Source organism: Desmodus rotundus, chromosome X (assembly GCF_022682495.2).
Source record: "Desmodus rotundus isolate HL8 chromosome X, HLdesRot8A.1, whole genome shotgun sequence".
In the NCBI taxonomy this organism is placed as follows: Eukaryota; Metazoa; Chordata; class Mammalia; order Chiroptera; family Phyllostomidae; genus Desmodus; species Desmodus rotundus.
In genome coordinates this window covers 89,031,903-89,057,201 of record NC_071400.1, presented here as the reverse complement: position 1 = coordinate 89,057,201, position 25,299 = coordinate 89,031,903, and the positions used below count along the sequence as shown (strand labels likewise).

The 25,299-nt window shown below is 43.0% G+C and overlaps 2 protein-coding genes across 5 annotated transcripts in view; one reads left to right on the top strand and one right to left on the bottom strand.

Annotated features, from left to right (window-relative positions):
* The window catches only part of CNKSR2 (connector enhancer of kinase suppressor of Ras 2), a 280,032-nt gene extending 274,639 nt beyond the window's left edge, over window positions 1-5,393 (top strand). For all 4 annotated transcript variants that reach the window (XM_053917527.2, XM_053917526.2, XM_053917525.2 and 1 more), the window contains 2 exons: window positions 297-493; window positions 3,008-5,393. In XM_053917527.2, the coding sequence (XP_053773502.1) occupies window positions 297-493; window positions 3,008-3,223 (413 nt within the window). In that variant the 3' untranslated portion in view covers window positions 3,224-5,393. The remainder of the gene's footprint in view (window positions 1-296; window positions 494-3,007) is intronic.
* Window positions 5,394-5,400: 7 nt separating this feature from the next.
* KLHL34 (kelch like family member 34) lies at window positions 5,401-9,017 on the bottom strand. The gene has a single exon (XM_024569806.3). The coding sequence runs from the start codon at window positions 8,414-8,416 to the stop codon at window positions 6,491-6,493; it is 1,926 nt and encodes a 641-aa protein (XP_024425574.2). The 5' UTR covers window positions 8,417-9,017; the 3' UTR covers window positions 5,401-6,490.
* Between the last annotated feature and the right edge of the window lie 16,282 nt (window positions 9,018-25,299).

Here is a 25,299-nt window from a genome sequence, read left to right as displayed (position 1 = left end):
AATTCTTTGAACTTAACGGACTCAAGATATTTATAGTGACTTACTACTAAGAGAATATTTTGTTAATCAAAGCATCCTATTATTTGATCATTCTAAAACAATTGGCTGCCTGCAGCTAATCTTACCAAGTAAAACTAGCAGCTGGGGGTTTGTTGGGATTTTTTTTTTAATGTAATAGAGTGTCTTTCCAATTATTCATTATCTTGTTTTTTTAGATGATTTTTAGTAGATTTTTGGAGTGTCAACTACATGTTTATTACACTGGATTCATTTCTTTCTCTTTTTGGACATTGCAGGTGAAAGTGGGGAAGAAAAGTTAGGAGACTCATTGCAAGATTTATACAGGGCACTGGAGCAAGCCAGTCTGTCACCGCTGGGAGAACATCGCATTTCAACCAAAATGGAGTACAAGCTATCATTTATAAAGAGATGCAATGATCCTGTGATGAATGAAAAACTACACAGGCTGAGAATTCTCAAAAGCACTTTAAAGGTAAGATAGGAAATGGAAGGAGAAATTTGTGTTCAAGAGATTCATTCCTGAATTCAAAGGCAATTATCAGAAGGAATACGAAATGGGATGGGAGCGGGTGGGTTGGGCAGGATAGGTAAACAGGAAAAACATGGAGCTGAGCTGTTCTTGTAGCATAATAAGTGAATTGGTAAAGAGGAAGTAATTTTAACTTCTCAATAACATCTCAAAGCACTGACTAAATGTTATGTGACTTAGTTCAAGGAGAAAACAGGATGTAATCAATTTTTTCCCAAAAATGCAAGGCTGGTGTTATTACTCAATCTTTCATTTTCCTAAGACAAATGTGCCATGTAGTGTAAGTAATATAGTTATTAGAAGAACACAGCATGCATGCAAAATGCAGTAGTGGAAGCCAAAAGGGTTTGCGATATTTCAGGATTATTTCCTGAAGCGCATTTAGAGTGAAACCACAAGTGATTCGTGTTCCATGTAGAAATTTTATAATTGTTCTATTTATACTATTAGTTCCCAATTCACATGTCACTTTCCTATTACATATTTCCACAAGTGCTCACTCTCTGTGGTCTTCTTATTATGCCACCCCCAGATTGGCGAGGAGATGGAGGGGAGAGGGGAGCTGAGAGGCAGGAACTCCAAGGAGGCAGAAAAGTTAGTGCCCTCTGTGTGTGTGTCTGGCAGGGAGAGGGCCTGCCACAAAAACTCTCCTGCAAGCAGGCCTTGCACCCTTGAAAAATCGAAAACAGCAAAGAACTAACCTACTGAGCAAAAGGGCAAAGGGATCCTTAGGAAAGTATTTGAAAGTATTTGACATTCATAGTATGGTGCTGAGGTTTTGTGATTTTGAAACATAGATGAGTACCAAAAAGATAAAATAGAAAACGGATTATGTGAAAAAAATTTCCCATAGCAGGTGGTCAAGTTTTCAGTCAAAAAGCTTTCAGCTGGTATTCATGCAAATACTACTGCAAATCCACGGGACAACCTAATGGCCTTTTGGCAACTAAGACCAGAATTTTAAAAAGAGCTATAATATTCCTAAGAATAATTCTGGTGACCAAACTTACTCCAAAGATATCTTTACCCTCTCACCTAACAGACCCCCACCCTGCACCCCCCCATTCAGGTCCAAACTGCCTGGTTGGGACAGCAGGCAAGCATTCTGAAGCAGGTCAGGCTCACATATTTTAAAGACCTGCCCCTGTCCCTCTCTCCTTCAGCCCCTTGCCCCTATCTTTTATGCTCTGTAACTTCCAAAAAAAGTTTCCTTCCAGTAGTAAAGAGTATGTTCCATTCAATGAGTAGTCACCAGGCATGCAATGCTGTACTCTCTGAGGCAAAGAAGGACAAAAATCACTGTAAAGAAATGTGCCTTAGAAGATGATTTGACTTTGGGTGGCGAGTACACAATGCAACATACAGATCATGTATCGTAGAATTGTACATTTGAAACCCATATGATCGTATTAACCAGTGCCACCCCAATAAATTTAATTTAAAAAAAGAAAAGAAAAACAAAAGAAATGCCCCTCATTGGTAAAAAAAAAAAAAACAAACTATAGAGCCCTATACTTTTTAGTGTGGGAAATTAATAGGAAGTGGAAATATCCCATTAGGGAAGGACAGCTGCCCAAGCAACCTTGGGTGTACGTTACTCCTAGAATTGTAATAGGCCCTTCCACAAGCACAGGGTGACTCAAAACATCCTTTGTTCCAACCCCACTAACTCTGTCTGGTCCCAGGGACCAGAACAAATGCTTCGGCACATGACTGTCTTTCCCTTTCAAATCTTCCTAGCCCAGAAGTGTGCCTCCCCACTTCCTGCAGAACATTCCCTAGATTTCCCTGTCCCTTCCGTGGATCCATAAAAGACAGGTAGTGACCACCAATTAGGAGAGAAAGGACAGGGTAAATGTAACTCAAGACAGAATCTGGTAAGTCCATTCAGTGGCAGTGATAAAATATTATGAAGGAGAGAATATTTTTTCCAACCGATGAAGGAAGGCTTCAATAAATGAGAAGCATTTGAACTGGATCTGAAAGAATGAAGAAGGTTTCCAGAGACATTGACATTGAAGTTAAGAGCAATCGAACAATAGCCAAGGGCGGGGGGGGGGGGGGTAACAGTGGGAAGAGGGGATTACAGGAACTACTATAAAGGACACATGGACAAAATCAAGGGGGGGGGAGGGGGTTCAACTGGGGTGGGGTGGAGGGATGGGGAGAAAAGGCATACAACTGTAATTGAAAACAATAAAAATGTTTTAAAAAAGAATGAGGAAGGTTTCTATAGGTAGAGATAGTAAATTAGAAAAAAAGTACACAGAGTGGGCAATACAAAGCATACCTTGGGGGTAGAAAACCATATACTAGGATTTGAGTCTAAATAGCTGAGTTTGGATATACCAGAGCCATTGCTAATAGGCTTCTTAATATTTTGCCTATTAACTTTTTATTTTTAATTTAAACAATAACTTGCCCACATCTTAACCATTGAATCCTTTTGCTTTTCAGGCCAGAGAAGGCGAAGTAGCCATTATTGACAAAGTCCTAGACAATCCAGACTTGACATCTAAAGAATTCCAACAATGGAAGCAGATGTACCTTGATCTTTTCTTGGATATCTGTCAAACCACCACCTCAAATGACCCATTAAGTATTTCTTCTGAAGTAGATGTAATCACTTCCTCTCTAACACACACCCATTCATACATTGAAACGCACGTGTAAGTGTATTCTGCCTTCAGGCCATCTGGTATCTTCTGGTACTTTGAACAAGTATATAAGGTAGTTTTTATATCAATGTGTGGGACACTTGATAAGCTATACTTCAGTGTTACCAAACTATATGAAACAAACCATATATGGTCATAATACTATTGTCTTTAATGAGCATTTGTATATTTTATATGCAATTAGTGCTCAGTTTATGTTTACCATGTGCAAAATCAACTGTCTTCAATGACTTAAAATTAACTTTTGCAGACTATTCTGAAGACAAGTGGTCTTCAAGTAGAAAAAACACAAAATGGTAGTTTTCTACCTAAGGTCATCTTTTCTCCCTTTAAGTTAATTTTATATAAACAAGACTTCAAAAGTAAATCACATTTTTTCAGGTGCAGACATCCTTGTGGGTGGGAAAGAATTTAAACCTTTTTTATATTTATTAAAATGTTCTAAGAATTTTCTTAAACATTGCACAAAGTTTAATGCTGTAGTTTTATTTTTGTGAAATGTAGATGCGCCTGCAAGAGTTAAGCAAAATAGAAGAGCATCAACATAAGAGAAGTTCAGGTATCTAATACTCGTCTTAATAGTCTATTAACTTGTGAAAGCTGGTTAATGGGAATACTATTCCAAATCTATGGGGACACTTAATGGTGTATCAGGGCAAAGCTTTGTAAGATGTTTTTGTAACTGAGACCAAAATTGAAGATAGAGCTGCTTTATTTTCTTGGTTTAAATCTTCCTTTATTTTTGTAGTGATGATATGCTGATTGTGTACAGAGGAATTTGAGAGTGGATTTTTTAAAACACACTTAACTCACCCAGAAAGGCAGCTAACAGAATATATATATGTAAGTTCAGCCCAAACTCATGGTTTTAAACTGCAACTCTTAAAAAAACTACAAGGTATAAACTGGAATGAATCAGCTTTCCAATTAGTTTCCAATTTTCCTGCTAGTCCATTAATTAAACTCATGTAATTATACTTCAGGCAGGGAAATAAAATGTTTAGTTATAGGCTGATGTGTGTTATAATATAGAAAACAATGTTGAAACATAAAAATGTACCTCTCTCCTGAGGAGCAAGAGGATGATGGTCATTCATAAATATTTTACATTGATTTGTATGAGAGAAACCATTTATAGGGGTTTTTCCCGACTTCATGACTTACTCTATAGAGGGATGAAGTCTATGAAAAAGTCCTCTTCATATATTTCCACTTATAAGCATCTCGTTTTTGAAAGTGATCACAGCATGATAATGACTGTGCTGCTTCTTAGTGTCTGGCTGCATAATGTACAAGTCACAATTTGCTGTTTTTTGGGGGGGGAGGAGGAAGGGACCCTCCTTTACTATTCTATATCCTAAACTCTACTTCTAATCAGCTTTATACTGTTGCCTGTACAGCTCAGTGAATGTACTTTCATCTCTAAAAGTTCAGACACATGCCAGTGAATATTTTTGCTGTCGAGGAGAAAGTAAGAACTCCATAGTGGGGATCTTTTTCTTTGCTTTTGAAACCACCATTGAATCACTATCGTTTTGCAGACTTTGCACAACTGTACAGGAAAGTGGCCTTTCTACAGCACATTTTCAGTAATCCTATATTTACTCAAAATGGATGAGAAACACGTATTAATGTTTGTATGGAATTTTGGGTCCAGTGTAATATTTTTATCATTTAAAAAAAAACTATTTGTAAAAACATTTATTTACTGCATGGATATTGATGCACATTAAATTTGTGAGATTTTGTATATGTAAAAAAAAAAAAATCCTCTTGTCCTAAAATGAAGTGTGCTTGTTAAAGGTATTTAGACTTGTTGATGTTTACTAGACCAAATGTGTACATTCATTTAAAAATATCTGTACCTGATGGATGTGTCATGGATACAGTGGCCAGGTTGTGCCCTGTAAACAGCAAGCAGTTGATGGAAAGACTAGCTGTGTTGCAACTAAGCAGCTTTTCCTTTTGTAAAGTCTGCTCTGTTGTTTTAAATGGTAAAAATTAAACCAATGAATTTTAAAAGACTTGTGGCTAGCCTAGCATGAAAGAGACCTTTTAACACTATATATCTGTACATTTTATTGCATTAGTTTCAAATCTAGGAGAGGGGCAGTACTGTAAACTGAAGTCAAATAAATTCAGCTCTTAACAAATCGTTATAAAGCACCTACTTTATTCATACAGAGTCCTCACCACATTTCTTTGTGATGCGATCACACAGCCGCCATCCCTCCTTACAGGTTCTAACTTTGCTACTCCGTTGGTGGTACAACCCAGAAGAAGCCCTGTTCAGTATGCAAGCATCTTCCCTGAGTCCCTGTAAAATCAAGCTGGTTTTCCATTTCCCTGATGCGAACTTGCACATTTCACCTACTCCTCTTTCCTTTCTCGGTGACTCTTTGGGGAAATTGGGGGAGGAAGGAGCCACCAAAAATAAGGTTGTATTTTTTTTTACTATAACCTACAGCATGTCTGCAGAATGAATATTTAATAAGGATAAAAGAAATAGGATTTTGTTTTCGTTGATATTCCACTTAACCAAGAAGACCAATTATTATGGCTAAGGCTGCTGAAATATAAGTTAAAAGCAACGTGCTGCTTAAAGTCAGGGCAAATGCAGACAAGGTATAAGTAAGGATGAGAGACAGAAAACCTTAGCCAAGGTTATTTTTATTAAAAAATTAAAGGTGCTTTCTTAGCGATCTTTTCCTCTCTCATGTTCCACATTCATATTAAACCAGAACAGAACCATAATTCTGGACCATAAAAATCATACTTCTCCTTACAATGATTTCATGCTATTTAACCAAGGCACTTTCCCTTCACTATTTATTCAGATAATGCTGCTTTCTAGGACTATTTATTACATCCTTTATAGCTAATAATTTTCTGGGTCCTGTATATAACTTCTTATGGTACATTTTTTGGCCGTTTGGCACAAACGTAATCGCTGTTTAGCACCTAGGGAAACACTTTAACAATATGAAGGAAAATAAGGTCATATTTTATTTTTGGAAGTCCATCTCTAGCCCAGCATGAGAATTTCTACAAATCCCCAGCTCACTGAAGCTGATTCATGTATCCTTCTATTTGACTCCTGCTGTCTTCCCTTCTCAGCTTAAAGGGAAATGTGCCTCTTTGACCAAGCCCTTATTGCCTCCTTAACCTTCAGAAGCCACTAAGTTCCTAGTCTCATTCTGAGGAAAAGCCCACAGTTGCTCCGCTCGAGCACGATTTTCTCAGCCGTTGGCCTGAGACTGCCCTAACCCATTAAGCCCAACACTAAATCTGGAGCCTCTCTGATCTCTCCCTCTCTGTCCTCATCCCCACCCTCAGCCAGCTGCAGCACTGCGCACTGCAGGCCACTCCAGGCCCAGGGCAGCGCGCAGCCGATGTCCTCCCAGCGGTCCAGGTCGAGGTCATAGCCTACCACGTTGCGGGTAGGCACCTGGCGCGAGTCCCGCCACTTGACGCCCCCCAGCAGCAGCGCTGTCTCCTCCACCACTGCCAGCCCATAGCAGAAGCGGTCGTAGGGCAGCGGCCGTAGCCGAGTCCATTGGTCGGTACCGGGGTCGTAGCGTTCAATCTCAGAGAAGGGCTCATAGCGTCCCAGAAAGGCAAACACCGCACCGCGAAGTGCAGCCATGTGGTGCCCAAAGCGGGCCGTGCCCATTGGCGCTCTCTTGCTCCAGGCCCGTTCCCCTGGAGCAAGAGAGTACAAGTCCTTGAGGCTCCTCGCGCCACCCTCGCCCCTCCCTGACTTGCCCCCGGAGATGTACACGACACCATGGTCCCCGACAGCCCCTGCGTGACCATGCAGGGCCCGCGGCAGCACCCCAGCCGCAGTCCAGCGGTCCCGGCGTAAGTCGTACATCTCCACCGAGGCCAGGGCCTCGCCCCCCGTGCCCAGGCCCCCGACAGCCAGCAGCCCCTCACCCACGACGCCGCACCAGAAGTGGGCCCGCGCTTCCCGCATGGCGGGCACTGTCATCCAAGCGTGGAAGCGTGGGTCGTAACGGTGTACTTGGCCGGTGACTGCCTGCGGCCCGCCGGAAGGGCTCTCCCCGCCCAGGACGAACAGGAAGTTGCCCGCCACGCACACACTGTGCCCCAGTAGCGGTTCGGGGAGCCGTGTGAGGCTTCGCCAGCGGTGATTGTACACGTCGAAAGCCACCACGTCCTGGGTGAGCTCCCACTCGACGTCCTCCTCCTCTTCCTCCTCCAACTGCTCCTCTTCCTCCTCCTCTGGCACCACTACAGCGCCCCTGCCCCTGACTGCCCCCTGGGGGACTGCAACCTCTTCTGTCACCGCCTCCCGGGCCCTGCGTCCCCCGACCAGTAAGATGCGGGTTTGCGGGCTCCGGACGCTGGTCTGCTCGCCCTGCAGTAGCGGCTGGCGGGAGGGCGCCGTATGGTAGTTGAGGGCCTGGATAATGAGGCCTTTGACACGGGCAGGCAGCGCGAGGCCCGAGCCTGAGTACACGCGCCGCAGCACGTTGGCGGGCACCAGGCCGAAGCGCACGCACTCCAGCAGCGCGGTGCAGTGGGCCAGGCGTTGGGCCTTGGGCTCCCGTCGCAGCCAGGCCAGCGCCAGACCCAGCAGCTGGGCCTCTGGCACCCGCGCCACGTCGGGAGCACCCAGCACTGCCCTCAGTGACGCAGGGTTAAGCTCCAACAGTCCCACGGAGTCCGCACCCCGAGCCAACAGCTCCTGGAGGTGACGCACGATGTAGCGCTCAGCTGCGTCCAGTGTGTGCGCCAGACCGAAACGCGTCGCCACGTTAGCGGCGAAGCAACAGTTCTCCGGGGCCAGCAGGCGCTCCAGGTAGCGGCCGCACAGTCCCAGGGCCTCGGTGACCTGCAGGTAGCTGGCGGCCTCCAGCGTATCCTCTACGGTGTCCATAGAGAGCGGCAGCCAGGCGGTGTAGATGAAGTCCAGCAGACGCTGCAGGCCAGCTGCCGATGGCACGTGCAGATGGATCACGGGTGCCCGGGATTCCTGGGTGTGGCTCTTGAACAGGGCCCTGAAGTAGTCGCTGGCACATGCGAGGAGAGACCTGTGTGCCTGGAACTCGGTGCCCTCGGCCTCCAAAGTGACGTCGCACAGGAAGCCCTCGGCGCGCAGGGCCTGGTAGCCGGTGAGCAGAGCGCCGCCATGGGCTTTGCAGTAAGACAGGAAGTAACTCATGATGCCCAGGGCGGGGGATGGGGCCAGCCAGGCGCCTCCGGAGGCATCTTCAGGCCTTATGCACGAGACTCAGGGGCCCTAGCAGAGGCCCATTTTTTTTTTTCCTGCTCAGCTTAAAGTCGAGGGCTCCTTGGTCCAAGTTCACAGGTCTCCGCGTGTCCCTCTCACAGCCAATTCGTTCGGGGAACGGCTTCCAGAAGCCCCTAGTACTAGAGGGCACGGTGTTTGGAGTCTTCCGAGGGGGTGCAAGGTTTGGTTTCCGCGGCTGCGGGGGTTGCTAGCACGTTGCCCAAAGCCCCCTCCCTGGCCCAGTTTGGGGAGACCACACCTGTGCGCCAGGGGCCGCAGAGGCCTCCTACCATCACCTGGAAGGGCCGACTTGCGTGTAGACCGACTCCCGGGGCTGCTGGATCTCCGACAGCCCGAGATGCGCAGATGTGGCCCGGCTCGGAGCGCCCCGGGAGTGTGAAGCGAGGGCTCTGACGTCCTGAGGGTGGACAAGGATGACGGGTTCTGCGGGCACCCACGAGGGCCTGGGACAACTGGCTACGGGGCTGGTGGTGGTGAGCTTATTCTGCGCGGAGGATCAAATCAAAGCCGGAGGGATTAGGGCGGGGGGGTTGCGGGTCGACGCGGCCGGTCGGAGGCATGATTGGGTGCTGCACATAACAAGCCGGTAGCTCACAGCGACAGGAATAGCGCGCAACCTCGGCCTCCCCTGCGCGCCCCGCCCCGCAACCCAGCCACTGGCCCCGAACTGAGGGCTGGGACACAGGCGGAAAGTGGCCGGGCCTGGAACCTGACTCCGCTGACCCTGAGAACCGCCGATCACCAGGAGGTCCTGGGACCCGGCTAGGGTTTAGGGAGAGGCGCTCAAGTCTCCCGGGACCCTGGGTCTAGAAGTGTTTGGCAAGGGGCGTCCGGCTGAGCTGAAGGAGTGTCGACCACCCGATATTCCAGGAAAGAAGCCCCGGGCGCCCAACTTTCTGTTTTAAGGAGGCCCTAATTAATCCAGGGGGAGAGGGGATTAAGCGGCGATTTTGCTCGCTGACACCCAAGAGGCCGCTGTGCGCCGAGGAGCCACTGGCGGGAACCTTGCCCAGGCGAATCCCGGCTTCCAGCCAGCGGCGCTAGGTAAACACGCCCCTCACTTGGACTCACCTTGAGAGATGCTGACTTACTGTAGGCCTTCCCCGCTTGTCTCAGATTCTGCATTTGGGAATTTGCCCCCATTTTTGTTCCCCAACTCCAGCTGAGTTCTCCCTTCCTGTTCTTGGACCCAGACCAGCCCATCCCTTGGCAGAGTGGACAAGGAAATTCTAAGTGACGAGTTCTCTGCCTTTGATTGACCACTCGCTTTAAGAAAATAATTCGTTCCAGTTTCTCTCTCCGATTTTCCAGGTTCTGATCTAATGACTTCGCCTGCTACACCTCCAATGCCATAACGTGATAATGGGCAGTAAGGTTGCCAGTCTCTGTACAGGCTGGAGATTTGCAGGGCCCCTCTTCATGAGTATAGTTTTATAAGATGCACCCACCAAAGAAACGATGACTAAAACCACCCCAACCTTGAGACATTAGAAAAACATTTCTCCATCTCCTCCATTCTGCTCTTAAATAGCAAAATGATCACTAAACTTCCCTTGCCTATTTGGAGGCTACTCTGTGTTTTGCTTTCATTTGGAATGAATTTTTCAGTTTTGTCATGCAAGCCCTCTGGCAGTCTGTTTTAAGTGAACCTTTTGAGGGTGCCTGAAATAACTTGCATTTCTAACAGTTGGGGTTATATTTCATAGGAAAAAAAAAGCCCAAGGAAGGATAAAATTCTATCATTTCTGCCTGATATGCCATCAGTACTTACAAGGTCTCCAATTAGAGGTAATTCTGGAAGTGCATAAAAATATTAGCAAAATGATTTTGCCTTCTTGTCAAAGATGAAACTACTTTATGACAAATTAGCCAAATTATAAAATGCAGGCAGGGGCTCAGGTTAAGGGCTTGCTTTAAACTCCAGAGGCTAAATATATTCCAATTTGAATTCCTAATGTTAGAGGTACAGATGGGTTCATGGTTGATTTTTCTTTTTTAAGTACTAACATTCTTAGTTCAAAAATAAAATACCAGTCTGGTTCACTGTACCCAGATATATATGGTGAAGTTAAATGGCCTTTTCTCAACCCAATAGAATTTTGCTATAAGGGATATTTGAGATCATTTAGCTAAACCCTCTCCCTTTACTCTCCTATTTCTTATTTTTTTTTTTAAAAAACAAATGTGGCAAATGAGCCCCAGAGAGAGTATAGTTTGGTTGACTTGGATATTGAGTTACAGAGTCTGGGCTGGTATCCAGGGCCTCCCCCCACCCCACTACATTATGTGATTTCATGTATGATAAAAATAAAGTAGTACAACATAATTTACTAAAACCAAATTTCAAAGTGATAAAGTTTAAATACAGCAATTTATTATTTTATTTTATTTATTTATGTTTAGAGAGAGGGGAAGGGAGGGAGAAAGAGAGGGAGAGAAACACCAATGTGTGGTTGCCTCTCACGAGGCCCCCACTGGGGACTTGGCCTGCAACCCAGGCATGTGCCCTGACTGGGAATCAAAGTGGTGACCCTTTGGTTCACAGCCCGCACTCAATCCACTGAGCTACACCAGCCAGGTAAATACAGCTATTTAAACAGCATATTTTTAACCAAAAAATTAGACCAGATCTTTCCATCACCATGCATTGAGGTTGAATCCAAAATGTCACATTTGAGAATAAAGATGCTGGGGAAGACTTTAAACTTTGACATCAACAATCCAATTTTACATAACAAGTATGTGTTCATTGCTGGCCCAATATGCCACCTTAATATGTTTTGCCATTGAGGATATGAACAACTGTGTTAACTGAAGAAATTTGCATATCGGATGTGTTTACAAGGTCTTGTTTAGAAAATGTAACTATCAGTTCATCCAAGAACATTCTTGTCCTTTGAGTAATGTTTATGGAAATTATCAATACTTTAATTTCTATGCAATATTAAGCATGTTGAATAACATTTCAGTCTGTCCTTTTTTTAGTTGTTGTGGTAAGTGTGTGTCTTAAGTTGGGTCCCCTAGAAGCAGGCCCTACGATCCAATTTAAATGCAAGGTGATGTGCAGATGTGACAGGATTTTATCATTACATTGAAAATGATCTTTGCCCTGGCCGGTGTAAGTTGGTTGGGCATTGTCCCACAAAGAGAAAGGTCCTGTTCAATTAGCAGTCACACACCTACATTTCCTGGTTGGAGCACATGAGAGAGGCAACCAATCGATGTTTCTCACATTGATATTTCTCACTCTTTCTCCCTCCCTTCTCCTCTCACTAAAAATAAATTTTAAAAAAGAAAATGATCTTGATGAGTTCCCCTCCCCCTTTAGACTATCAACCACTTGAGGGCAGGGCATTTTTCTTGGTCTTTGTATCTCCAGCCCCTCTCATGGTCTTGGGCTCAAGTACTGTTGAGTTAAACAGATAAAGGGAATGACAGCATCAGTAGGAGGAGTGAAGGGTTAAGAGGAACTTGACTGGGACAGTTAAGTCCTTCTCTCTGGTTCTCTTTCTTCCCTTCACACAGCGGGGGTTGAAGACACATCCTGGTAAAACCTTGAATTAACATCCCTAGAAATCAAGTGGGTGACTGTGGATGGCCCTTAACTGGGGAGTCTAGGTGGATTCAACTCTTCTGAAAAGCCAGACCACCTCATCTAGCCACCATTGTAACTTGGTGCTGCCCTGCAGCCCAAGTTCTTTACCTAGACCAGCTCCACATGGCTCTCAGCACCCAGTCAGACACAGGGCCCCAGGTGCCCCAGCAGCCCCTCCATGCCTCAGTTTGTATGCCTGGGCTTCTGCTGAAAGCCCAGCTTCACATTCTAGCATGCCTTTTGGGACCCCACAGTTTGTCCTGAACCTCCTGCCCCTCGTCAGGACTGTGACCTTCTGTCAATGATCCCTTACATATATCTACACCTCCTGTGACAGAACCTAGAACTAAAATCCTCCAAGCGCCCACCTCACCTCCCACATAAGAGTAGCACTGGTAGTTTGCCATGACACTTCACTTTCCCTGAATTGGCCCTACCTAGCTAAACCTAAATTCCATAGTTCACACCTCTAAAATAATTGTATGAGTTGGAAAAAATCCAAACATACAAAGGTACGTGCATAATGGGCACTTAAAATATTTTTTGCAAATGTGATTTTTTTGGTAACAGCTTTATTGAGATATAATCCACATATCATACAATTCACCCATTTGAAGTATACAGTTCAGTAGTTCTTAATATATTTACAGAGTTGTACAGCCATCACCAGAGCCTAATCCTGGAATATTTTTATCACCTCAAAAACAGACCCCATATCCTTTAACTATCATTACCAGCCCCCCAAGCCCTAAGCAACCATGAATCTACTTTCTATTTTTAAAGACTCTAGATACTTCATATAAATGGAATCATACAATAAATACATGGTCTTTTGTGACTGACTTTGACTTAGAATAATGTTTTCAAGTTTCATCCATGTTATAATACACTTTTGAGGAACAAAAATACTATATATAATTATAGCATTGGAGACCTTTTCTCAAAACCATAAAACTCTAAAATGTTCCTATTTGATATTCAGGATACAGTTTTTGGCAGGTTAACTCTTTGTCATCTATCATTACTGGCTCCTTTATGCTTCCTTCCAACACATGGCTTCTGGTGACCTTCATGGAGAGCCTGTTATCAGAAACTGACACATTAAGTAAGCTAATTGTGAAAATATCATTGCAAACAATAATAGACATGTGGTAGAGAACAAATCCCATGTTATTCTCACCCTCTTCTAAGACCTTTTTTCATGTATGTGGAATGTATTTTTTCTTTGTGATACGCAGCTCAAGCAAAAGGGTTTCAAGGGGAGAGAGAGTTTTAATCATGAGTGATTTTGATATTTTGGCCCAGCTGACATTTTAAGGAGCAGAGTGGTGGGTGCGGAAGGACTGGGCTTTGGGGTCAGCCGGACCTGGGCTCAAATTTCAGATCTGCCCCATGTGACTTTAAGTAGGTGACTTAAATCCTATGAGTGTCATTTTATTATTTTAAAAATAAAATGTAAAATGTAGAGGATACTGACTCTACACTAATAGCATTGTTAAAATTATATAATATATATGTGACTGCTCCTGGCTCAGGTACCCACAAACACATGTGAGTTTGCCCTTCTTCTCCCTTCTTTGGCTATAAAACCTTCTGAGCACTCATAACACCAGAGCCTAAGCAGCCAGGAAATTCAACAGAGCAGTGACTCTCAGTGGTCCCCTGCAGTATCGTCTGGGAATCTCTTAAGAAGTGTAAATTCTTGGCCTCACTTCAAACCTACCGCACCAGAAACTCTGAGAGTGAAGCCCATCAATATGCTTTAACAAGCTGTCCTGGTGGTTCTGATGCACTGAAAACTGTGACAGAATTGTTAGTAATTTCTGCTACATCCGGAATTTACTGTTCTCAGTAATGACTTGTTACAGGTGTCATGTCAACATTTTTCCCCCCAAAAAAGGAAGCTTACTAGCTCCAAAAGGTCAGAGGTCGCAGACTCAGATAGGGAAAAGTTAGTGGCCTTTGCCCCATGTCACATGACTGGTCATATTAGCAAAACTAGATTGTGGGCTTCTTTGACCTTCTGTACCCCCACAACATGATATCACTAATAGCAGATCACTGGTAACCAACACATTTTCCCAACAACACCTGATTGAATTCTCAGATCAGAAGGCACTTGTAGCCTCGATTTCCTATCTGGACACCACATTTTGAGAGGCTCTTGGATAAATCAGAAAATGCCCAGAGAGGCAAGCCAGAAGGGAGGTGGAGTCTGGAAATATTTTTTTCTCATGTAGGGAGCAGGTGAAGGGGCTGGAGGTTCTAGGCTAAGAGAAAAGAACCCTCTGGGGGTTAAATGATCACTATTTTCAACTTTCAGAAGTGGACAGAGGTGGTCTTGTGGTCACAGAGGATACACACTCAGGACTAGTACATAGATATTACAAAGAGAAATTTTGCTACAGCACAAATAAGGACCTTCTAGCAATTTAGAGTCTAGAAAGAAACCATACAAGTAGAAGTAGAACATGGCGGGCCATAAGAAGAGTTCATTGAGGCTGGGAGAAGATAAGACCCCCAAAGTGACACAGTTTAGCAGACTGTCAGAAAACAACCTGTGCATATTGATACCAGTCACTTTCACTCCCAGCGGACGGCACCTACGTCCTCTTGTGGGCAGACACCCTTGGGCCCCTGGAGCCCACCTTGCTTGTACACGTGAACAAAAGAAAAGCACCTGTAATCCCAGGGGCTACCCTCACCCAACAACTGACAAGGAGAGTGGCAGCTCCCTTTCCAGGTGCTCCCCTATGGGATTGAGCTATAGTTACCTTCTGTGGGACCTTGCTTAGTGTCACTCACTTGCTTGACCCCCTTCCCTTCCCAGTCTCACCCTCCATACACACAACTATGTTTTTTAGAAACACTTCCTAATAAATGACTTTCACAGGAATCCTCATCTTAGAAGGAATCGCTGCCTGCTGCTGGGGAACTCGGCCCGAAACACATAGCTGGTGGGTTTCTCAGAAAGGGGTGGCACATATTATGTCCCCAAAAGGCCAACCATCACCCACTTGCAGACATGTACAGAGAAAAACAGATGTGCTATATGAATAATTATGTGCCCAATGGCAGAGGGGCCTGGAAGTCAAGACAGCCTGATGCTGAGGCTGGACATCTTCCCTCCACTCCTGGGGGCTTTCAGGGCTCTTGTGGAAACCTAAATGAATTCCAAGGTCCTTTCAAACTTACCATGCCACAGCTCAAAGCCACTGGCCCCTGAAGTCCCATCTGCAGGTGCCATCTAAATGTGAGCTTTACCTAAAGTCTTTGTTCTGGGGGATCCATTTGGTTCTTTGGTGTCCTCAGGTGGGTGGCTGCCCACTACTCCAACCCACCTCCACCTTCCATCCATACCTCACATGGCTTGAAGCTGTGCCCAACTGCTTTTTTCTAATATTTCCCCTTCCTGCATGGTATGGCCTGATGTTCGTTTCTTCACTCTGCAACAGCTCACACTCAAGGTCCCCCTCTTATCAGTGTTCATACATGTGGTTTGCTAGGGTTTGGCTGCCACTGAGCTTTTCACCTGACTCGGTTTCCAAGGAGGCATTCGGAGACTCTGATACCATTCTCAACAAGAGAGATGCAAACCATTTGTGGTTCTGACCATGTGCTTGGAGACAACCAACTCCAGAATCTGCAGAGTTGGTTAAAATGCAGGTTCCTGGGCCATGCCCCAGACCAACTGAATCAGAATCTCTGAGCTTGGGTGTGGGGGTCAACCTTTTTAACAAGCTTCCCAGGTGCTTCTCACTCACTCTAAAGAGCTACTACTCACAGTTGTGGTCAGCTAACCAGCAGCAGCCTTGCCTGGAAACTTGTTAGAAATGTAAACTTTAGGCCTAGTCCCTGACCTGCAGCTGAATCAGAAATTATGGGACCCAACCATTTGTGTTTTATCAAGCCCTTCAGGAGATTCTGATGCACACTAAGGTTTGCAAAGCACTGCCCTGAAGTTCAAGAACAACTTGTAGAATTTCACTTCATTCACTCAAAAATGAATGTGTTCTAGGTATGTGCTAGGCATGGAGGGTGCAATGATGAGCAAATCACTCAGAAACCCTGCCCTGGAAGAGCTAAAGCCTTAATGGAGTTCATATCATGTTGGTGCTTCAATATATCTTCTAGATTTCCAAGAAAATTTAGCCTTCTTGATTCATTTCATGAGGTCTTTGCATCTCCAACCTCATTAGATGATAAGCTGCCTAAGTAGAAGAATCGAGTGCCAGCTCCCAAGTGACTGTCGCTGAGGTCCAGGCTGGGACTGGCTGACCCGTTTCCCAGAGGAGGTTGGATCAAACCCTGTCAGTTTAGGTCACCCTGCACCAGGTCCAAAATCAGCCCATGACAAAGTGAGTTGACTCTTAGTATCTGACCCCAAAGGACAAGCTATCATCCACTTACAGAGGTGTTCAGACAACCAAACATATGACTTGATGGTTGGAACTTCTTCAGAAGGATGAAACAACACTGTGACATCAACATTAGAATCTCTTATGTATCTTTCAAAATGGCTTTACAGTACTAACCAAGTCATACACCGGGAAGTGGCTCATACATGTCTTCTGAGCACCAACAGAGAGAAAATCATAAAACCCCTTTTGGGGTGTTAGTAAATTTCTTCAATCATCCATGCCTGTTTAAGGAGTTTTAGAACCTGGGACTTATATGCTTTAAAACAACAGCAATACTCTTCTGTAGAGATATTACATTCTTTCCTGAACTTACCCTGTGTCTGATACATGGCCAACATGTTAACTGTGCCAATTACTTATACTGTTTTCAAAACCCCTTTCTAATGATGCTGGTTAGTGATTAACAGGGAAAAATTCTACACAAAATTTTGCTAATGAGGGGGGTTTACAGAATAATGTGCTATCATCTGCTTATAATCTTCTTAAAAGTAGTAATAATCTTAACAGCCTCAAAAATCTTGCGGCATTTGTCCATTTGTTAAGAAAGATTCTACAAAAGTGTGTGCTAAGAGTTACCTATGCAGTCTTGGGTAAGAAATGGTCATTAAATAAGTAACTGTTCTCTGAGCAATGTTTAATGTAATCACTCAGGAAGTCTCAGTTTGAACTCCAAGCAGGAGACATTTCCCACTAAAGCAGTCAGATCTGCCCTCCCCTATCACCCTCCAAAGAACACATTGCCACCAGAATATGAGGACACAGGCAAGAGCAGTGTTTCCAGAGCCTGACCACTGTAGGAGCACTGCTCACCACCATCCCAAGGGGCCATAAGCATAACACCAACCTTAGACACCTGGATGGCACTGAACCTTTCAGCTTCCTTCAATTGTTCAGTAAAAATGACACCAGTCCCCTTTGCAAAGATGGTGGGAATACCCAGTATTGCCCTAATAACTTTTAGTACACTTAAGGGACTTACAACTGTCCTAGTAACTCCTTGTTTCAATCCTTCTGCTGATGCTTTCATCTCTCACTCATGCTTTGCCTCTTGAGGTTGTTCTCTGCTCTACCCCCAGCACCCACCCACACATGAAACAAAGTCCCTAAGCCTTTATACTGCCCCTTGATTTCTCATGCAACCTGTGAGGGACTACAAAAACTTTTACTGAAGACTTGGGTAGGACAGGCACAGAGAAGCAAAGCATAGAGTAGCTGATAGAACCCATAGCTATTCCTGTTTTTAAAATTGCCCCCCCGTCAGCTCATCCTCCCAGGGGCCAGTATGCCATGTTGCTGACCCTATCTCCTTCCTTTCTCTTCTGTGTCACCCCTACTACTCCCTGTATGCTCCCAGAACCCCAAATATTTCAATATATGCCATTTCATTATTCAGAACATTTCAAATTTCTTTTTTTCCTGGGCAGTTTTGCCAGGCCAGATCTGAAAATGGTATGTATGTATGTGTTTTAAAGTATACATTACTTAAAATTTATCATTTCAACAAGTTTTAAGTGTACCATTCAGTGACACTAAATACATTCACATTATTGTACAACCATCACCACCATCAATCTCCAGAACTTTTTTGTCATCTCAAACAGAAACTCTCTATCCATTGAACAATAACTCCCCATCTCCTGCCGACCGCTATTCTACTTTCTGTCTCTATGAATTTGACTATTGCACTTACCTCATATAAGTGGAATCACATACTATTCATCCTTTTGTGTCAACTTATTTCGCTTAATGTCCTCAGGGCTCACCCATGTTGTATAGCATGTCAGTTTTTCCTTCTTTTTTAAGGATCAATAATATGCCATTGTATGAATAGACCATGTTTTGTTTGTCCAGTCATCCACTGATGGTCATTTGGGTTGTTTCCATCTTTTGGCTGTTGTGAATAATGCTGCTATGGAAGTAGGTACAAATATTTCTTCAAGTCTCTAATTTCAGGTCCTTTATGTATATAACCAGAAGTGAAATTGTTGGATCATATAGTAATCTTATGTTTAATTTTTTGAGAAACTACCATACTGTTTTCCATAGTGGCTATACCATTTTGTATCCACTCCAAGAGGTGCACAAGTGTTTCAGTTTCTCCACATCCTCACCAGCACTTATTTTCTGTTTTTTCATAGTAGCCATCCTAATGGGTATGAGGTGGTATCTCATTGTGATTTTGATTTGCATCTCCCAAATGATTAGTCATATTGAGCACCTTTTCATGTGCTTATTGGCCATTTATATATATTGTTTGGGGACATGTCTATTCAAATCCTTTGCCCATTTTAGAATTGAGTGCTCGGTTTTTTTGTTGTCGAGGTGTAGGCATACTTAATATTTCTGAATATTAAATCCTTTATCAGATATGTGATTAGAAAATATTCTGTTCCATTCTGTGGGTTTCCTTTTTACTCTGTTAATAGTGCCTTTCGATGCCACAATCTAAAATCATGAAGATTTTCCCCTATGTGTTCTTCTAAGAGTTTTATAATTTTAGCTCTTGCATTTAGGTGTTTGATCCATTTTGAGTTACTTTTTGTATATGATATAAAATAAGGCTCCAGCTTCATTCTTTTGCATGTGAATATCCAGGTTTCTCCCAGCACCATTTGTTGAAAATATTGTCCATACCCCACTGAATAGTCTTGGCACCCTTGCTAAAAATCATTTGACCATATATGCAAGGGCTTATTTCTGGGCTCTCTATTCCATTCCAATTGTTTATATGTTTGTCTTTATGCCAGGGGCACACTATTTTGATTTTACTGAAGCTTTATTGTAAGTTTTAGAGTTTGGAAGTGTGAGCCTTCCAATTTTGTTCTTTTTCAAAATTGTTTTGGCTATTTGAGGTCCCTCGAGATTCTATATGAATTCTAAGATAAAGTTTTCTGTTTCTACAATAACCATGACTGAGATTTTGGTAGGAATTGCACTGAATCTGCAGATGGCTTTGGGTAGAATAGACATTTTAGTAATATTCAGTCTTCCAATCCATAAACACATGATGTCTTTCCATTTATTTGTGTCTTATTTAGTTTCTTTCAGCAGCGTTTTGTAGTTTTCAGTGTACAAATCTTTTTCCAACTTAGTTAATTCCTAAGTATTTTATTATTTTTAATGCTGTTGTAAGTGAAATTGTTTTTGTTTATTTCTCTTGGGGGGGATTTTTTGATGTTAATGTATAGAAATGCAACTGATTTTTGCCTGCTGATTTTGTATCTTGCAATTTTGCTGCATGCATTTATTAGTTCTAACTGTGTGCGTGTGTATGTGTGTAAAATCTTTAGACTTTTAGATCAAGTCATCTGTGAATACAGATAATTTTACTTCTTTCTTTCCAATTTGGAAGCCTTTTATTTCTTTTTCTTGCCTAACTGCTCTGGCTAGAACTTCCAATTCCATGTTAAATAGAAGTGGAGAATATATATATCCTCGCTTGTTCCCTGACTGTGTCTTTGGCCTGCCCTTTCATACTCAGAGAAGCCTCCAAGGCATTTTTATACATAAGTCCCTGACTGACAGAGCCTGCACTGGGCAGAAGAAATGTAGGAGTCTGGCAGAAAGTATACACCAGGGAAGACTTAGAAATTATCTGAGTTTTGAATGCACTCCCAGTGCATGGAAGTAATTCTGTAGGAAGTGTTACGGGAAAAAGCACTAAAGTAGAAGTGAAGAGGGCCTGGGAAGGGAAAGAGGCCAAGCAGGGGTGCAAAGGTCGGCAAAGCCCACAGAGGATAACTTAGGCTTGGTTCTGAGGGACTTCTGCAGACAGTGGAGGTCTCCTTTCAGAGTTGTCCCATTAGGAATACAGGAAACTAGAGTGTTGCTACTCCTGGACTGTCAGTCATCGGTCAAAAGTTACTCATGGGGGCACCTCCAGGTCTCTCTTCACACAGGCATAGCAGGTGCCAGCAGCCAGGGGCAGGCCTCCAGCAAGGACATGCAGGTGTTGAATATTGGGAATGAAAGCATTCCCACCAGAAGCAAGTGGGCAAAAAAATGGTAAAAGGAACCAAGGGTGTGGGTGGGGAAGTCACTGCATCTGCTGTGCCCACATTAAACTAAAAGAAGGTGAGCAACATCTGCTTACAATTCAGAAGGCCCTAAGAGCCCAACATTCTTGCTCCAGGAGAAGACTGGACAGATATATCTGTGGTCCCAGCAATCCCAGGTATTGATGATATCCTGAGGATCAGACACCTTTTTCCCAGATAATGCTTGACAACAAGTGCTGGATAGACCTGTTGTCCACTAAGCAGTGAGCAGACTTGTCCTGAGTGGCTGCTGACCCAGATGTACTGCTCTAATGACCCAGAGCTCAGTAAATAGACAAATCCCAGGACCAAGTTAACAGGTGCTGTGAGGGCAGTTGGAACATACTTTCACTCCTTCTCTGTCCACCCACTAGGGCAATGATCAACCAGTATCCTCCAACCCCCACTCTTCAGGTGGACGTTGTAGACCAATGCTACTGAAGAATGGCAAGCCCTGGGCATACTCCTGTCCAAATAGGACTTAGGGTGACTGCATGGACCTGACCTGCTCTTTCTCTCTCATCCCAGTCTGTCCCTATCTCCCTCATTGGTATTTCTCATTCCTCTGAGCCTAGAAACCAGTTGGCTACATCAGCAATTCACCCCTGTGGGCCTTTACCTGCAGGAAGAGATACATTTAGTACAGTGCTAAAAGTGTGAGCTATGGAAGCAACATGCCCAGGTTCAAATCCTGGCCCTACCAATCTCAAGCCATTTAACTTAGGACAATTTACATGTCTTCTCAGTTTCAGCTTTCTAATCCTACAAGTATATAGGGCCTGACTAAGTACATAGGTGACGAACATGTTAATTCATCACAGCACTTGGTACATTATAAAAATAAAGATAGATAGATATCCTAAATACTTCAGGGAAGTATACATGAACCTAGAAAAATGACTTTCATTCGGGTGTTTACCTATGCTGTTCATTCTCCCTCAGTGCAGATATACAAACATCTTACAGAAAAGCATAGAACTACTCTTGAACTATGGTATTTAACAACAAGGAGTGATTGGTACAGTATAACTTATTAAGCCACCATTCATTAGTAATTTATGTACCTGTAGGAAGGAGAAATCATTACATGGGAAGGGCCAGTAGGTTCATGCCATGTAATGGGATTTTACTCAGGATCCCCCTCATAAAGCTTGCTGGAAAGTACAGTTACGTGGGGGCAGAGTACAGCCTGAAACTCAGGTTTCCAGAGCCCCCTGGAGTAGAATTCAGCAATGTGTAGGGGAGTGCTGTAACGAGAAAAACAACAAGTGAGATTATCCTTGCAATCATATTCTCTGATTAAAATAAACAGCACGCACATGTTCTTTAACTAGCCCCTTCCCATTCTTTCCACCACTATGCTCCTCCCCTTTCTCCTCTGGTCATTGTCAGTCTATTCCATGTTTCCATGCCCATGATTCTATTTTGCTCATTAGTTTATTTTGTTCATTAGGTTCCTGTTATAGGTGAGATCATATGGTATTTGTCTTTCACCCACTGGCTTATTTCACTTAGCATAATACTCTCCAGTTCCATCCATGCTGTCACGAAGGGTGGTAGGAGTTCCTTCTTTCTTTCTGCTGAGTAGTATTCAGAATAGTCATGAGGATGTAAAGTACAGCATAGGGAATAGAGTAGCCAAAGAACACATATGCATGACTGCTGGACATGGATGATGGTGTGAGGATTGCCTAAGGGAGTAGGGGTCAGGGTGGAGGGGGACAAAGGGTGAAATTTGGTACAACTGTAATAGCATAAAGAATAAAATATAATTTAAAAGATAAACAGCACAAAGGAATTTTGCAAAATACTTCTTTCAGCCACAAATCCTTGGGGAATGAGTTTGAGTAGTATAGATGTTTAATAGAGAGTAAACACTGAATACTTTTACAAATTGACATTGTAAACACAGTACATCATATAAGCCTGTGACTGTAAATTAGAGGATTCACCTGAAGCTATAGTGGCCTGGTAATAACACTCTATTTCAGTGTTCAGATTATGGACATGGGACATTTCTTAAAATTGCCTTATTGCATAATAATATATAGTAAACACTGTTAGCATTTCTGCTAACATACAAAGTCTGTCCAGAAGGTATCCAGCCATGTACAATGAAAATAGAGACATTTATTGAAGAAGACACAAGATACAAGAAACATTGTACATAGGACAATGACCCCTCTGTCCCCTTCAAAGTAGGCACCTTGGGACTTCACACATTTCTCTCAGTCACCATCAACTGCCCCATCATATTTCCCTGCATCTCATTGATGGTCAGACATCTCTTCCCTTTCAAAGATGATTTTAGTTTTGGGAAAACCCAGAAGTCACAGGACACCAAATCTGGGCTATAGTGGGGCTGAGTCACCTGGGTTGTCAGGATGAGGCTGCCACCAGTTGCCCGTAGCTGCAGCCTTCTGAATCATCCCAGTAGTTTCTGTGGAAGAATGTTCAAGCTTAACGAAAAATTTGATGTAGATTCATTGCTCTGCTCGCTCAGTCAATTTGAATGTGATGGCCACACAGTACACATGCTCACTCAGTGGCATCTACCATCCCCGCTGACTAGTACAGTGAAGTTGTCATTGTTCACTCCAGTGCATATGCATTTCAGTTACTCTCCTTGGCTGCCAGGTTACATCAATGTCATGCAAACTGTTCTCATTATATTAACAAATTAACAATGGCTGGACTTTTTCCAGAGAGATCTTGTATCACAATTTCCCCTTAAATAAACTAGATTGTTAATATTTCCCATCTCTTTTCAAACATACAGAAATTTCAAACTTTTGACCAAAACAGATAGAAATAATGAAGAAAGCAAAAACACCTGAAACTCCTTCCTTCGGTAACAACCATCACTATCACTGGTGGTTGTTTCTTAATGGAGCATATACATATTCATGTGAATTTAAGTTAAGAAATTTTCCATGGGTGAGATCATATCATGTGCTATTTAGAAGCTAAAATTTTCCCTTAGTCATATGTCATGGGGATACTCTCAAGTAAATGTATATAGATATACATACCCTTTTAATTGAATTAAATAATCAGATAAGTATACAAGATTTATATATGAGGATGTTCATTATCATACTATTTATAAACATTTTTTTCAAATATGTGAAATTCAAAAAAGATCCAAATGGTAGAATACTAGACAACTTTTTTAATTGGTTTATTTTTAAAAGATTTTATTTATTTATTTATTTTTAGAGAGAGGGGAAGGGAAGGAGAAAGGGAGAGAAACATCAATGTGTGGTTACCTCTTACTCACCCCTTACTGGGGACCTGGCCTGCAATCCAGGCATGTGCCCTGACTGGGAATCTAACTGGTGACCTTTTGATTTGCAGGCTGGTGCTCAATCCACTGAGTCACATCAGCCAGGGCTTAAAATTGTTTTAGAAGAATGTTTAATAATGTGGAAAATGCCCATATACATTATTATCAAATGAAAGAATCAGGCTACAAAAAGTAATTATAGTATTATTCTAATTAAATGTGCACACACTAGAAAAGCTAGGGGAAAAAAGACTAGAGGGATATACATTAAAATGAAAAGAGTGATTATATCTAGGGAAGTATTACAAGGGATATTTTTTCTCTTTGTATTTTTCTACATATACCAAATTCTCTACAGTGACAAGTATTTCTTTTATTTTGGGGAGAAAATTATAAATTGTATATTAAAAATATAATCAATAATAGAAAGAATCTTGCCTTTATATGACTAACAAATCAGAAAGATTTAAAGTGTAATTATAATATTTAGGGACAGTTTCTTTGAGTAGACTTTTGGAAAATTTAGCTGGTCATACTTTTGTGAACAACCAGCCTGGAATGTGCTGATAAAAGAAATAAAGCTTTGAAAGCTTCAAGTCCTGAGGCTGCTCATGGTCATCATTAACCAGCTTTACTTGGATTATCCATCAGATGGAACATCAGGCTGGCCATAAATTTAAGCAAGCTTTGTTAGATGGGAACATGGAACATTGCTGTACACTCGGATAAGCACCATTTACTTCATGGTATGAATAAATGTATCTGTGAGATGAACCTCTAAAAATAAAAATCAAGTTTCTGACCATTGTCAGGATATGCACCACTAGTGACACATGGTGCAATAGAAAAATCATTTTTATTGAGGGGAAAGGCATCAAAGAGTAGTCAAAGAGGAGTAGTAAAGCATGTGCAGGCCCCCCAAACTTGCATTATCCCAGTTTACCATGTTTACCATGTTATTATCCCAGTTTATTACCATGTTGCATTATCCCAGTTTACCATGGCCAGCATTCCAGTAGACAGGGCACTTCCCTTCCCAGGATGCCTACATAGTGTATTTCTGGGGTCAGGAGGCCAGTGGACATCAATGCAACTATGTAACATAGTGGAAGCTTCCTGGGTAGATGAGTGGCCTTGTTAGAAAGAGGAAGCCCTCAGACCCATGGACATGGACAATGGTGTGGGGACAGACTACGAAAGTAGAGGTCAGGCTGGGTGGAGGGAGTTGAATGGGGGGAAGTGGCACAACTGTAATAGCATAAACAATAAAATATTTAAAAAAGAAAGAAAGAGGAAGCCTTCAGACCCAATAGCTGGTATCAGCCCGCCCTTTCATTGAGCTAACTAGACTGACTGGGCCAGATTATCCTTAAACTCCTGTAAGTAGGGAGGAAATCAGCCCCCAGAACCATCTAGTCGGGTCTTGCTTCACTGCTTTTTGATGCATTTAAAGC